This window comes from Thalassophryne amazonica, chromosome 5 (genome assembly GCF_902500255.1).
Source record: "Thalassophryne amazonica chromosome 5, fThaAma1.1, whole genome shotgun sequence".
Classification (NCBI taxonomy): Eukaryota; Metazoa; Chordata; class Actinopteri; order Batrachoidiformes; family Batrachoididae; genus Thalassophryne; species Thalassophryne amazonica.
In genome coordinates this window covers 103,276,384-103,291,296 of record NC_047107.1, presented here as the reverse complement: position 1 = coordinate 103,291,296, position 14,913 = coordinate 103,276,384, and the positions used below count along the sequence as shown (strand labels likewise).

At 39.9% G+C, this 14,913-nt stretch overlaps 1 protein-coding gene across 2 annotated transcripts in view; it reads right to left on the bottom strand.

Moving 5' to 3' along the window:
- Positions 1–3,133: 3,133 nt before the first annotated feature.
- rabl6b (RAB, member RAS oncogene family-like 6b) overlaps positions 3,134–14,913 on the bottom strand; it is a 35,996-nt gene continuing 24,216 nt past the window's right edge. For both annotated transcript variants that reach the window (XM_034171009.1, XM_034171010.1), the window contains 8 exons: positions 13,350–13,453; positions 12,436–12,815; positions 8,011–8,164; positions 6,431–6,631; positions 5,643–5,910; positions 5,171–5,357; positions 4,193–4,251; positions 3,134–4,118 (listed from right to left, as the gene is read on the bottom strand). In XM_034171009.1, coding sequence (XP_034026900.1) covers positions 3,927–4,118; positions 4,193–4,251; positions 5,171–5,357; positions 5,643–5,910; positions 6,431–6,631; positions 8,011–8,164; positions 12,436–12,815; positions 13,350–13,453 — 1,545 coding nt within the window. In that variant the 3' untranslated portion in view covers positions 3,134–3,926. The remainder of the gene's footprint in view (positions 4,119–4,192; positions 4,252–5,170; positions 5,358–5,642; positions 5,911–6,430; positions 6,632–8,010; positions 8,165–12,435; positions 12,816–13,349; positions 13,454–14,913) is intronic.

Here is a 14,913-nt window from a genome sequence, read left to right as displayed (position 1 = left end):
CAGTCTGAGGACTCATTACATGAAAAAAGTCAGAAATGTGAAGAGGCACAACGAACAAATAAAAAGGGGGTACAGTTGAGCAGTAAAGACAAAACCCAGACATTCTGCAAAAAAAAAAAAAAGCAGCACAAATCAATAATGTGGAAATGTTGCACTGACTTAATAATTAACTCTTTAAGAACAAATCTGTCCAAATGAACGCAAACGACTAAATGACTTCCTGATTCACTGCAAGCTTTAAAACAGGGTTTATGGATAACACGGAGAAAATGCCAACATAAAAAGGCTGAGACAAAATTCTGAAGCTACAAAACGGTTTACATTAAGAACACTTAAAATGGTTCATGAGGAAAGTCGACACACATTCCCTTGCAACAACCTTGATTAAGGCATTAGCAGGAAACAACGCATAACATAAGGTAAGGTAACATAAGGGGAGGACGCTCTTGTAGCCTCTAAGTTCTGCTGCAGTTCAGAGGACTAACTCAGACCAGGTGAATCCCACATGGTAACCAGTTCCCTGCCTGGCTGGTAACAAAGGAAGCTAAAGGTTTAAAATTCACAGGAAACAGCTGGAGACACCGTTTTAGTGGTCAGTGTTTACGTGTAGAGCCATAACTGTGCACGATTAGCCATTTACACCAACGCGTAAGAAAAGTCTGGGATTAGGTTCGTCAAGAAGTATCATGAGTTCTTAGGTATAAAATTAAATGGTGTGGGAAATTAATGTGATTACCGTATTTTACGTTATAATACAAGTCGTACAGGCGTTTAAATCATAGTTTTTTTTTCTGTATTATCAGCACTTTAATTTGGGGTCTCTCTCTCATATATATATATATATATATATATATATATATATATATATATATATATATATATATATATACACATATACACACACATATACACACACACACACACACACACACACACACACACACACACACACACACACACACACACACACACACACACAACCCCTGGCAAAAATTATGGAATCACCGGCCTCGGAGGATGTTCATTCAGTTTAATTTTGTAGAAAAAAAGCAGATCACAGACATGACACAAAACTAAAGTCATTTCAAATGGCAACTATCTGGCTTTAAGAAACACTATAAGAAATCAAGAAAAAAAAATTGTGGCAGTCAGTAACGGTTACTTTTTTAGACCAAGCTGAGGGAAAAAAATATGGACTCACTCAATTCTGAGGAATAAATTATGGAATCACCCTTTAAATTTTCATCCCCAAAACTAACACCTGCATCAAATCAGATCTGCTCGTTAGTCTGCATTTAAAAAGGAGTGATCACACCTTGGAGAGCTGTTGCATCAAGTGGACTGACATGAATCATGGCTCCAACACGAGAGATGTCAATTGAAACAAAGGAGAGGATTATCAAACTCTTAAAAGAGGGTAAATCATCACGCAGTGTTGCAAAAGATGTTGGTTGTTCACAGTCAGCTGTGTCTAAACTCTGGACCAAATACAAACATGGGAAGGTTGTTAAAGGCAAACATACTGGTAGACCAAGGAAGACATCAAAGCGTCAAGACAGAAAACTTAAAGCAATATGTCTCAAAAATTGAAAATGCACAACAAAACAAATGAGGAACGAATGGGAGGAAACTGGAGTCAACGTCTGTGACCGAACTGTAAGAAACCACCTAAAGGAAATGGGATTTACATACAGAAAAGCTAAACGAAAGCAATCATTAACACCTAAACAGAAAAAAACAAGGTTACAATGGGCTAAGGAAAAGCAATCGTGGACTGTGGATGACTGGATGAAAGTCATATTCAGTGATGAATCTCGAATCTGCACTGGGCAAGGTGATGATGCTGGAACTTTTGTTTGGTGCCGCTCCAATGAGATTTATAAAGATGATTGCCTGAAGAGAACGTAAATTTCCACAGTCATTGATGATATGGGGCTGCATGTCAGGTAAAGGCACTGGGGAGATGGCTGTCATTACATCATCAATAAATGCACAAGTTTACGTTGATATTTTGGACACTTTTCTTATCCCATCAATTGGAAGGATGTTTGGGGATGATGAAATCATTTTTCAAGATGATAATGCATCTTGCCATAGAGCAAAAACTGTAAAAAACTGTGAAAACATTCCTTGCAAAAAGACACATAGGGTCAATGTCATAGCCTGCAAATAGTCCGGATCTTAATCCAATTGAAAATCTTTGGTGGAAGTTGAAGAAAATGGTCCATGACAAGGCTCCAACCTGCAAAGCTGATCTGGCAACAGCAATCAGAGAAAGTTGGAGCCAGATTGATGAAGAGTACTGTTTGTCACTCATTAAGTCCATGCCTCAGAGACTGCAAGCTGTTATAAAAGCCAGAGGTGGTGCAACAAAATACTAGTGATGTGTTGGAGCGTTCTTTTGTTTTTCATGATTCCATAATTTTTTCCTCATAATTGAGTGATTTCATATTTTTTCCCCTCTGCTTGGTCTAAAAAAGTAACCATTACTGACTGCCACAATTTTTTTTCCTGATTTCTTATAGTGTTTCTTAAAGCCAGAAAGTTGCCATTTGAAATGACTTTAGTTTTGTGTCATGTCTGTGATCTGCTTTTTTTCTACAAAATTAAACAACTGAATGAACATCCTCCAAGGCCGGTGATTCCATAATTTTTGCCAGGGGTTGTATAATAAAAATGCTAAACTTTTATTGTTTGGCTTCAAATGGTTGAAACACTTTAGTAGTTTAATAAATGTTTTGGAAAGTATACAGGACTTGACAGCTTTCATACCAGTCCCACCCCACGGCCCATCAAAAGTTTGCTGGGTGTTTTTGAAGAGGGTAGTCGATCAATCTATAAAATAATGAAAAATGTCCACAAATAGCTTGTTTTGTCCACAACCTTGAAAAATATTCAATTTATTGTCAAAGATCAAAGAAACAAGTAAAAAAAACAAACAAAACAGAAAATATTTACATGTAAGATGATGTAATCAGAAAGTTTGGACATGGAAAAAAAAAAGGTGATTAATAATAATCAAGTTGTTGCAGGTCTCATTCCAATAGCTGTTTTTTTCCCCAATCTGACTGGTGCAAAAAAAAATCATCCAGAAAGAACATTTAGACAAAGCTTAAACCTAGGGTGTAGCAAATTAAAGGCTCTATTTTATTTTGTTTTCCCAAATAGTGTTCAGCCTTACTCTGCCTGCATGGATATTTATGACGTCTTCTTTATTAAAGTATTAGAATGTTTCTGGGTTCAAATATTCATGATTGTTCATTCCTACAAATTATAAATAACCCAGATATTATAACAAATTTAATTTATACTGCAAACTGTGGACACGTGTTTTATTGCGGTGCCATCTTGTGTCATAAGACACCAAAGAAGTAATGTTTAACACTTCTTACCCAAACCTAATCCCACAGAAAAGACTAAAAAAAAAAAAAAACACCACCTGGTGTGATCTCTGAATCAGTTGTAACCGCATGCTCGCAAATATTACACCAAGCACACAAACATTCAGACAACATTGTAATCCTATTTACACCGGCCAATTTGAAGTGCGGATCATTTAACGAGTATCAAATAAGCGAAAAATACTTAGGTCTATATATTCAATAGTGTCAAAGTACAAAGAATCAATTCCCAAATGTCATAACTCACTACAGTACATGTCGGCTTTGTCGCCTTTCTTATTGTTGGAATGGAAGTGACAGCAGCAGTGCAGATGGAAGGAAGGAAGGAAGGAAAAAAAAAATCTATCAGAAGGAACATACCAGAGTCGTGGATTATTTTTACCTGGGTGTCATTAGTAGCCTTTTGTATTGCGTATGGCTTGGAGATGCTGCTTATGCACATACAAGTCAAAGATAAGAGGTTTTTGAACAACCCAGTGCCTTGCTGCTGTTCTGCGGCTCAATTTCCAAAACAAAATGGAGTTTTTATAGTTCTTCGTAATCATCGCCATCTCTATTTGATGACCGCGCCCCTCCTCCCAGGAAGTCCTCCAGCTCATCCACTTCAGTCTTCTTGGGTCGAGATTTCTTTTTCTTTTTCTCTTTGTCATCCACTGCTCCCACCTCGTCTTTTTCTTTTTTCTTGTGTTTGTGTTTTTTCTTACTCTTTTCATCCTCCTGAAAATACACAATATTTTAATTTGTATTTTCTAAACAACTGCTCATTACAGGAATATATGTAATCACTTTACCTCTTTGCTTTTCTTCTTCTTTTTCTTCTTTTCTTTGGAGGAGTGTTTGCTTTCTTTCTCTGAAAATAAAAAGAGGTCATAAAGTTTTACTTGATTCTCACTTAAATGAGTCTAAATAAACCACATTCTCCAAAAAAATCAGAAAAATATGGGGATTGGGGAAGCTCATGTATATTTTATTAGCAATCCATCTTTTATAACGCTGTCTCTTGGTGACAAATAAGAAAAAGCAAGCTGCAAAAGCATAAAATCAGAGCTTTGTCGTGATGTACAGTGATCAATAATACAGCATTTTAACAATCAAAACAAATTTCCAAACATTACAATGAGACACTGATAAAATTGATGATGTAATATAAAATGCCTAGTGATAAAATAAATAAATGTCTTTTATTTTACTATATGAAAGCATTTTGTTCTTGTTCAAAAACCATCTGTTTTATTAAATAGTTTGATAATTCAAATTTGGTCCACTTACATTTATTTCTGAATATATTTAAAATTTTGTACTTAAAATTCTGAGTCACACAGTTGTTCTGAGTGGTTCATCTCCCAAAGGTTCAGCGCCCGTATGAACCATGGATTATTGCAAACTTTAAATAACAGCGGCCAATACAGATCTATCGTCATGGTGATGTGTTGTTAAAATAGCTGCTTAAATAAAGATGCAGAGTTGCAGTGAAATCTAAGTGTGAGTGGAGAAAGAAGTCACACTTTCATGTGAATGGAAGCTGTTAAAACCAAACAGCATTCAACTTTATATCTGCAGCCTGAAGACTCAATGCACATCAGAGTCCAAGCACAGAAAGTACGACTCCGAAATATCAGACACTGAGGATGGAAATGATCTCATTAAGATCGCTCAGATCAGTAAGTATGTGCCTCACCAAGAGCTATGAGTCCACAGAGAACCCTACTGAAAACAACACTGCATGACAAGATTTATAGAAGTGATGCTGACAGATTTCTAGGACTTGCCTTCATGCTCCTCACTGCTGTCCTTGGCTGCTGGTGCTTCCTCTCGGATGCCAAGCCCAAACAGGTCAGTGTCATCGTTGTGTTTGAAGGTGATCACAGTGGGCTTCATTGGGTCTGGAACCTTGGCTAACTGCATGTCATCATCAGAGAGGTCTGAGAGAAGCTCATCCCTGACTGGAAATGAATCCTGGAACCAAAATGAGAGCAACAAATTAAATGATTACTTGAAGCAATGCCATGATCCTTCTAGGAATACCTGAGAAAAATACAGGCACATCACATGCCAGGGACTTAACTGCAATCAAAATGTCACCAGACTACTTTGTTTTGTGATACTGACTGTTCAGTTGGTATTAACGCCAACTCATTCCAGTTTGACAAGTAGATTAAAGTTTAGACTTTCAGCAGTAAAACCAGATGCTTAAATCCTCTGCACATACACCACTGCTACACCAAATGTATTTTACTTCACCTTTGCTTTTTTTGGTGTATCTGATGCCTCGGAGTCAAAGTCAGGGTCATCCATAACAAAAGAAAGCATCTGCTGGGCTACAGGGGCGTCGGGATCTGTATCAGAGTCCGGAGACTTGGGCGTACTGCCCTTCTTCTTGGCTTGCTGTTGGGCTGGCTGCTCTGCTGCTGAGGCTGGCGTCAGAGTGAGGGAAATGGGCACGCCACTCTGGCCTTTGGGATCCAGAGATTTAGACGCCACCTTTGGCTTTGTGATAAGGATCACGGGCCTGAAACATGGTGAAATTAAATATTTTAGCTTCCACTTTATCCCTGTTATTCTAATGACTGGATAATGTACACAGAAAGCATCTTAATTTCACAGTTTCACTTATTTTTATAGAAAACCCCAAAACTCAAAGGAAACTGATTTTAACTAAAAGTGAAATTAAAGTACAGGTTGTCTCCTGCTGCAGTTTGCAAATCTGTTGCTCTTCAGTTCTGCAGTGCATCTGCAGTGAAACCGCAAATAACATGAATAATACTTAGTGAAAATACTTGTTTTTGCACTTGCTGCACATATATAAATCATAGCCAAACTTTTAGAATATTCTCTTCCCTCCATAAGCCTCTGGGTCTTGCGCTGACCATTAATCCACTTCTCTGTGTGAAAAGCAGTCTTTCCTTGGCCTTATTTACTCTAAAATTCATGTCACATTTATATAATAGGTCCCACCCACAGTACCACCAAACAGAATTAGTAAAACTCAGCATCCTGCGAAGTTCATATAATTGTGAGAGAAGCCTTACGTTTTGAGTTCAGGATCACTGTCCAGGTTTTGGTCCTTGGTGATGGTGGGACCTGTTGGTACTCCCTCCTCCTCGTCACTGGTCAGAGTAATATGTTTGCTGGGAGGCACAGTGTTGGGCTGGGGAAGACTGGGCTCTGTGTCAAGGTCGAGCTCATCCATAAAACCAGACACCATGGGGTTTCCATGGTCTTCACTGTCACTGGGACAAATAATGGACATGATAAATGTATATATATATATATATATATATATTTTTTTTTTTAAACCTTCCTCACTGAGTGACAGTCAGTGGAGACACTCACATTAGAACCATTGTTGTAACAAATGTAATGCATGAAACTTGCAAAAACTATTCTCTCCATTGGACTTTTACATCTATTTTACAACATTACAGCAAAAAAAATAAAGGGAACTTGAATTAGGATTTAGGAGACATCCCACCAAGACGTTACAGATTGGAATTAGTATATCATGATGTATGAATCATATCTTGTACCTGTACAGACTTTGCAAAACTTCATGTAACAACATTTATTACCTTGTCTCCCACCAAATACCTAATCAAGTAACTAATCAACGAAGAGACGGACAAACACATACAGACACAAGGCTCAGTGGTAATAAAATATGAAATAACTGACTTTTTCTTGTTTGCAACTGCAATAAACAAAGCATATTGTTAACTTTATAGTCAGCTGGATTTAAAAGTGACATAATTAGTGAAATAGGTTCAGCTGTGATTAAGTAAGGAGTTTCATTTAATTGTAGTCTCAACCTATGAAGAGTCACTAGTGTGACCAAGAGAAAACTGTCAATGTTAGTGTTTTTATATTGTCATTCTTAAACTGTAGCCAAACATTTAAGCAGCCACACTGTTATATATATATATATACACACATATACACACACATGAGGCTACCTGCCATTTTGTTTTACTTTAAATTAGTAACCATCAGTCAGACATGTTAATTCATGAAAAATGAATCTGATTTGTATCTACAGCAACTACAGCTAAATCAAAATATCAAACTGGCTTTGAATAACACATTATCAGATCAGCCTTATTCCTAAACACAGACAGCCTGACAGGGGAAAACAGAGTAGAAGTAATATATCAAAGTACTTAAAAACTCTTAATCCACTTCTATCAGCTCTGTCATCTCAGTTATAGGAAGCATCCAGTGGTTGTTAACAAGGCAACATTGTGCAACAGTGATACCGAGAAGTAATTTATCACATGAAAACTGTGGCAGCAACTGCGCAGTTTAAAGAATTAAGTCCTTGCAAAGCTTGAGTATAAGCTGTGATGCCATCACCAACAAAAACAGTAATTATTACAAAATAAACCAAGAGCACGTAACAGTAAATCAACCAACATAAAGATAAAATATTAACATTGTTCAACAATCCAAAATGGCATTTATCAAGTGCTGAATAACACTAGTAACTATTTTCAGTTAAAATATCATTCATTAGCAGATAATTGTAAAAGTCAGTCTTGCTTTAGATTAGTGTTTACTGCTACATACTACACATCTCCAAGGAAGGATTAGAAATCAGAAATACTGAGCAGCATACCTGTCACTGTCCACAGGTGGAACTGCTGCCGGTTGAGACACCTTGGCCTTGGAGGGCAGGCTGTCCTCCAGGAAGCTTTTGTCCAGTCTGTCATCTGGTACAAAGTCATCCACGCTCTGGACCTTCACAGGACAAACTGGTACAGGAGGCTCATCTGAAGAAAACATGAAACAACAAACAAAATGTGATAAACCAACTTCTTACAGCACAAACAAGCTCTCTGTCTCAAAGTGCTGTCATCAGTCGTTCCAAATAAAAGGCACAATAACATCCAGTTATACTGAAAAGTCACATGGTACTGTGACACCAAAAGCCTCACATTTTCTAGCTGCTAAGTCTTATGACCAAAACCCTGAACTTGCCAAGTTTCCTTTATGGCTGAAATGGTAAAGAGTAGTTTTGGTACTAGTCTGTCAGAAGCAGACTGAACTTTCAAAAATCAGTTCTGTAAATTAAATGAACTCACAATCCAGAGATGAAGTTTAAGTTTCAGTTCAAATTTTTAAATTTGAAACAGCTATAACTTACGTTTTTACAAACCAAGCACTCTACAAAAGTCCTGTTAGAAGTGGATATAGGCACTATAAGAACAAATACATCCATGATATATTACAAAATGTGTCAGGGTAAATATTTACCATTATTATCACTTTACCGGGGCATTGCTAGGCCTGTATCTTAGATTTACGTAGACGCTACCTGGCTATACCCACCCGCTGTGCGTAAACAAATGACGTCATAGCGCGCAGCCAAAGAACTGTCTGCAGAGAGGGGAAAAAAACTGTCTGCAGAGGAAAAGATGAAAAGGCGAGAAGTGTGTTTTGGTCCCAATATGGATATTCCGGATGATTTTTTCATGGATAGTACGACAATGAACAGCAGCTAAAGCAGCCAGCTTGATGAGGACGCATTGCTGAACATGGAGAGCAGCGCGCGCCAGCCGACAAGGCAAAAGTGAGCCAACTTTTTATGTACGCGTTACGTGTTGTGTATCTCAGTAAAAAGTGATAATAATGCAAATAACATGCTGTTGTCGTGCAGTATGCATTTTCAGAGGCCCGACGTTCATGCCCAGTCGCCCAAAATGACAAATATTCGCCAGAGTTAGACGAGGGCGAATATCTGTCATTTTGGGCGACTGGGCGTGAATGTCAGGCCTCTGAAAATGCATATCGCATGACAACAGCATGTTACTGTATTATTATTTGTTTTGCTGCAACAAATATCCTGTAATACTACTACAAACAATAACAAAAATAAAGAGTACGAATAGTTGTTTTAACACACATACTATACTAGCAATACTACAGTACAATATCTACTACTACAGTAGTACAGGTATGTACAGTGCATCCAGAAAGTAGTCACAGCACTGCACTTTTTCCACATTTTTTAAGGTTATAGCCTTATTCCAAATTGGATATTAATTTTCTCCCCTCAAAATTCTACATGCAATACCCCATAATGACAATGTAAAAAAAGTTTGTTTTTGTTAGGTTTTTTTTTTTTTTGCAAATTGATTAAAAAAAAAAAAAAAAAAAAAAAACAGTACGAAATCATGTACATAAGTATTAACAGCCTTTGCCATAAAGCTCAAAACTGAGCTCAGGTGCATCATCTTCCCACTGATCATCCTTGAGATGTTTCTACAGCTTAATTAGAGTCCACCTGGGGTAAATTCAGTTGGTTGGACATGAATTAAAAAGGCACACACCTGACTACATATAATGGTGCGTTTACACATAAGCAAGACGCGTTCCGAATGTAATTTTTCTGTCATTCATGACACATTCCTGACATTCTTAACGTGACTTAATGCATTTGAATAGGTTTCTTAATAGTGCGTGTTGGTGCGTGATATTCTTGATATTCGTGGAGCATGTTTTTGCCTGTCAAAAAAAAACTTCCACGAATGTCACACACCACCCTCATTTTGTCTCATGTCGCGGAGGTCGCAACTGAGCGCATTGATCCGTCTTGATGAGTAGTGATCCTTAATAGAACGTGACAACGTTCATAGTGGAGCCAAAACTGTCATGCGTTATTATGAAGTGACACAGAAACTGTCGTTATGACATGACTTGTAACGCGGCATCACATTTCACTCCTCGCCCCGACGAATCAGTTTTCTGTCATGTGCGCACAATTAAACTCAGCTCCACAGTGTTCAGTTTGATGTAGTATGCCGAAGAGGAACAGTGACGCGAAGTCAGCCAAGTGTCGTTCCACAGTTCCTGCTGAAGCTCCTCAGGACGCTCCCGAAGGTGTTCCACCTGCTGTTGTAACCGATGAGTGGGAGAACGAGTCTGAGCCAGAGGAACCAAAGGAGAGAGAGGAGACTCAGGGGCAGCCAGACATCTCTGCACCTCCTCCAGTCTGGCGGAGGAAGAAGCGTGCACACAATTAAACCCTGCTGCACCGCATTCAGTTTGATTGCTGACACCAAGTCGGCTAAAAGCCTAATTTCAGTGCTCCTCAGGGCGCTCCTGCAGGTGTTCCACCTACTGCATTTGCCTGATGTTTGGGAAAACGCGCGAGACGAGAGCCGCATGAAGCCACACATCTGGCTCTGTCCTCCTCCTCTCTGCGCCACTCCATGGCACAGAGCCCAACTATGCATGCAGTCACAAAGCTCTTCTGAAAAATTGGAGCGATCTGAATTCGGTTGGATGAATATGGGTGTGTGTGTGGAGACAATTCACCTCGTTCACAACGTGACAGAACTTAACGATGCGCTGTTACGCGCAATAGCGCGCAAGAACGTGGAACATTATTCCTGACCGTGCTTCCTGATAATTCTCCAGCAACATGTGCCATTAATCATAACGTGTGGTAACAGGTTGCAGCAGTTCCTGAGGACACCTGACGCCTCTGCCCCGAATCATCACAATCGTGATCAGCGGCCAAGAATGTGTACTTCGTGGCATTCGTGACTTGTCATTATGTGTAAATGCAGCATAAGGTCTCACAGTTGACGGTACATGTCACAGCAGAAACCACAAGCATGACGTCAAAGGAATTGTCTGTCGACCTCAGAGACAGGATTGTCTTGATGCACAAATCTGGGGAAGGGTACAGAAACATTTCTGCTGTTTTGAAGGTCCCAATGAGCACAGTGGCCTCCATCACCCATAAATGAAAGAAGTTCGGATCCACCACGACTCTTCCTAAAGCTGCCGCCGGTCTAAACTGAGTGATCAGAGGAGAAGGGCCTTAGTAAGGGTGGTGACCAAGAACCCGATGGTCACTCTGTCAGAGCACCAGAAGGACAACCATCTCTGTAGGAATCCATCAATCAGGCCTGTATGGTAGAGTGACCAGACGGAAGCCACTCCTTTGTAAAAGGCACATGGCAGCCCACCTGGAGTTTGCCAAAACACACCCGAAGGACTCTCAGACCATGAGAAACAAAATTCTCTGGCCTAATGAGACAAAGATTCAACTCTTTGGTGTGAATGCCAGGCGTCGTGTTTGGAGGAAACCAGGCACCATCCCTACAGTGAAGCATGGTGGTGGTAGCATCACGCTGTGGGGATGTTTTGCAGCAGTAGGAACTGGGAGACTAGTCAGGATTGAGGGAAAGATGAATGCAGCAATGTAGAGACAACGTGGATGAAAACCTGCTGTTTTCCAGAGTGCTCTTGAACCCAGACTGCGGCAACGGTTGATCTTTCAGCAGGACAATGACCTGAAGCACACAGCCAAGACATCAAAGGAGTGGCTTCAGGACAACTCTGTGAATGTTCTTGAGTGGCCCAGCCAGAGCCCAGACCTGAACATCTCTGGAAAGATCTGAAAATTGCTGTGCACTGATGTTCCCCATCCAACCTGATGGAACTTGAGGAGCTGCAAAGAGAAATGGGCAAAACTGCCCAAAAGATAGGTGCACCAAGCTTGTGGCATCATGTTCAAGAAGACTTGAGGCTATAATTGATGCCAAAGATGCATCAACAAAGTATTGAGCCAAGGGTGTGAATACTTATGGACGTGTGGTTTCTTAGTTTATTATTAATAAATCTGCTAAAATTGCAAACAAAAAAACAACACTTTTTTCATGTTGTCATTATGGGGTTCTATGAGTATAGTTGTGAGAGAAAAATGAATTTACTCCATTTTGGAATAAGGCCGTAACATAAAATGTGGAAAAACAAACGCTGTGAATACTTTCTGGAGGCACCATACGTATAGGATTAATAGCTAACAGTTGATGTAGGACATTTTTCATCAATGTTGTCAGTAAAACAAAACAAGGTAAAAAAAATGACACGTTGACACTGAATAGCAGGGGTGTTACACGCAACTGAATGTACACAAATACAGTAATTGAACACTGTTTCACATTTGGTTTAGTGGCCACTGCTGCAAGTATTCAGGCTAATGAGTGGGGTTCTCTTAACTAATATGTGGAGTATAATTTAAACTGACCTGCTGCAGGAGCAGAACCCTCAGGAGCTGGGGAAGAACCGAACCACCGGGAGATGAAGCTTCGTTTCTGAAGTGCCGACAGTCCAGATACAGTGGAGGACTGATTGTGTTCAGGTGACTGGGCTGAAGGATCAGCAATAGGTGAAGCTGTTGCACTAACAGCTGCCACAGGAGGTGGGGGCAATGATGTGGACGCGGATGGTGACTGTGTGAGAATCTGGGAGGGGACAGGGGGCTGAGGAGAGCTGGGGCTAGAGCTGCCTGTTGAGGCCCCACTGGGAGGGACGATGGGGGACTGAGAGCCTGAGGAGGGACTCTGACCATTGGCTGGACCCGGGGAACTGTAGCCCTTATTGCGAGACTCCAAATTCTCCAAGAAACTGTAAGACAGGACAATCATTTCAATACACTCTCATGCAGTTAGTTTTGTTGGGGATGGGCTAATGTCTCATACTCAACAAATAAGCCCATGTCTTATATTGAGCCTTGACTGCTGATTAGGTGCTAGCACAATAATTCATTCATCTGATGAAATGTACACTGCAAATGTCTGTTCATTTCCTTCTGACTGATCATGTATCTCTGAGGAACATCAGGGTTCACTGGAAAGAAGTCAGATTCTGCCAAGACTCTGCACTTACAGTAAGTGCACAGGTCGGCTTTGATGTCCAGCAACTTGTTGGGGGTGCTGCAAATTTTCAGGATGTCCCAGACAGCAGCCTGATCAACAGATTCAAACACGGGCTGCAAATAAGCACTGCCGATATTCACACTTGCATTCAATGAATACTCGCAGAGCTAGGCTTGAGTTGATAGCTTGTAGGTGTGCTGGACGGGAGCACAGTAACAATTTACAGCATGTTCTCATGGTAGAGGCAGTTATAAAAAAAAAAAAAAAAAAAAAAAGAATATACATGTCATAGTTTTGATCTTCAGTCTCCTGCTGGACAGTGAGTTCCTCCAACGTTGCATCCATGTCCAGCTGATTAGTCTCCAGCTGCCTCAGGAGGGTCTCTCTCTGTGTGTAGACACGCACACAGACATAAATGGTTTATTACATGGATCATCAAAGCTGAGTGTCTTGTATGTCAGCACTCTGATGTTGGTGTGTAGGTGAGTGAGAGAGAGAGAGAGAGAGAGAGAGGCATCTTTGTAAAGTACTCAGAATCTGCATCAGATGGACAAGTGTTATATAAAAGCAGTGCGTTTACCTTTGCATATAGCTGAATGGCAAGTACAACCCCTGGCAAAAATTATGGAATCACCGGCCTCGGAGGATGTTCATTCAGTTGTTTAATTTTGTATTAAAAAAAAGCAGATCACAGACATGACACAAAACTAAAGTCATTTCAAATGGCAACTTTCTGGCTTTAAGAAACACTATAAGAAATCAGGAAAAATAATTGTGGCAGTCAGTAACGGTTACTTTTTTAGACCAAGCAAAGGGAAAAAAATATGGAATCACTCAATTCTGAGGAAAAAATTATGGAATCATGAAAAACAAAAGAACGCTCAAACACATCACTAGTATTTTGTTGCACCACCTCTGGCTTTTATAACAGCGTGCAGTCTCTGAGGCATGGACTTAATGAGTGACAAACAGTACTCTTCATCAATCTGGCTCCAACTTTCTCTGATTGCTGTTGCCAAATCAGCTTTGCAGGTTGGAGCCTTGTCATGGACCATTTTCTTCAACTTCCACCAAAGATTTTCAGTTGGATTAAGATCCGGACTATTTGCAGGCCATGACATTGACCCTATGTGTCTTTTTGCAAGGAATGTTTTCACAGTTTTAGCTCTATGGCAAGATGCATTATCATCTTGAAAAATGATTTCATCATACCCAAACATCCTTTCAATTGATGGGATAAGAAAAGTGTCCAAAATATCAACGTAAACTTGTGCATTTATCGATGATGTAATGACAGCCATCTCCCCAGTGCCTTTACCTGACATGCAGCCCCATATCATCAATGACTGTGGAAATTTACATGTTCTCTTCAGGCAGTCATCTTTATAAATCTCACTGGAACGGCACCAAACAAAAGTTCCAGCATCATCACCTTGCCCAATGCAGATTTGAGATTCATCACTGAATATGACTTTCATCCAGTCATCCAAAGTCCACAATTGCTTTTCCATAGCCCATTGTAACCTTGTTTTATTCTGTTTAGGTGTTAATGATGGCTTTCGTTTAGCTTTTCTGTATGTAAATCCCATTTCCTTTAGGTGGTTTCTTACAGTTCGGTCACAGACGTTGACTCCAGTTTCCTCCCATTCGTTCCTCATTTGTTTTGTTGTGCATTTTCGATTTTTGAGACATATTGCTTTAAGTTTTCTGTCTTGACACTCTGATGTCTTCCTTGGTCTACCAGTATGTTTGCCTTTAACAACCTTCCCATGTTTGTATTTGGTCCAGAGTTTAGACACAGCTGACTGTGAACAACCAACATCTTTTGCAACACTGCGTGATGATTT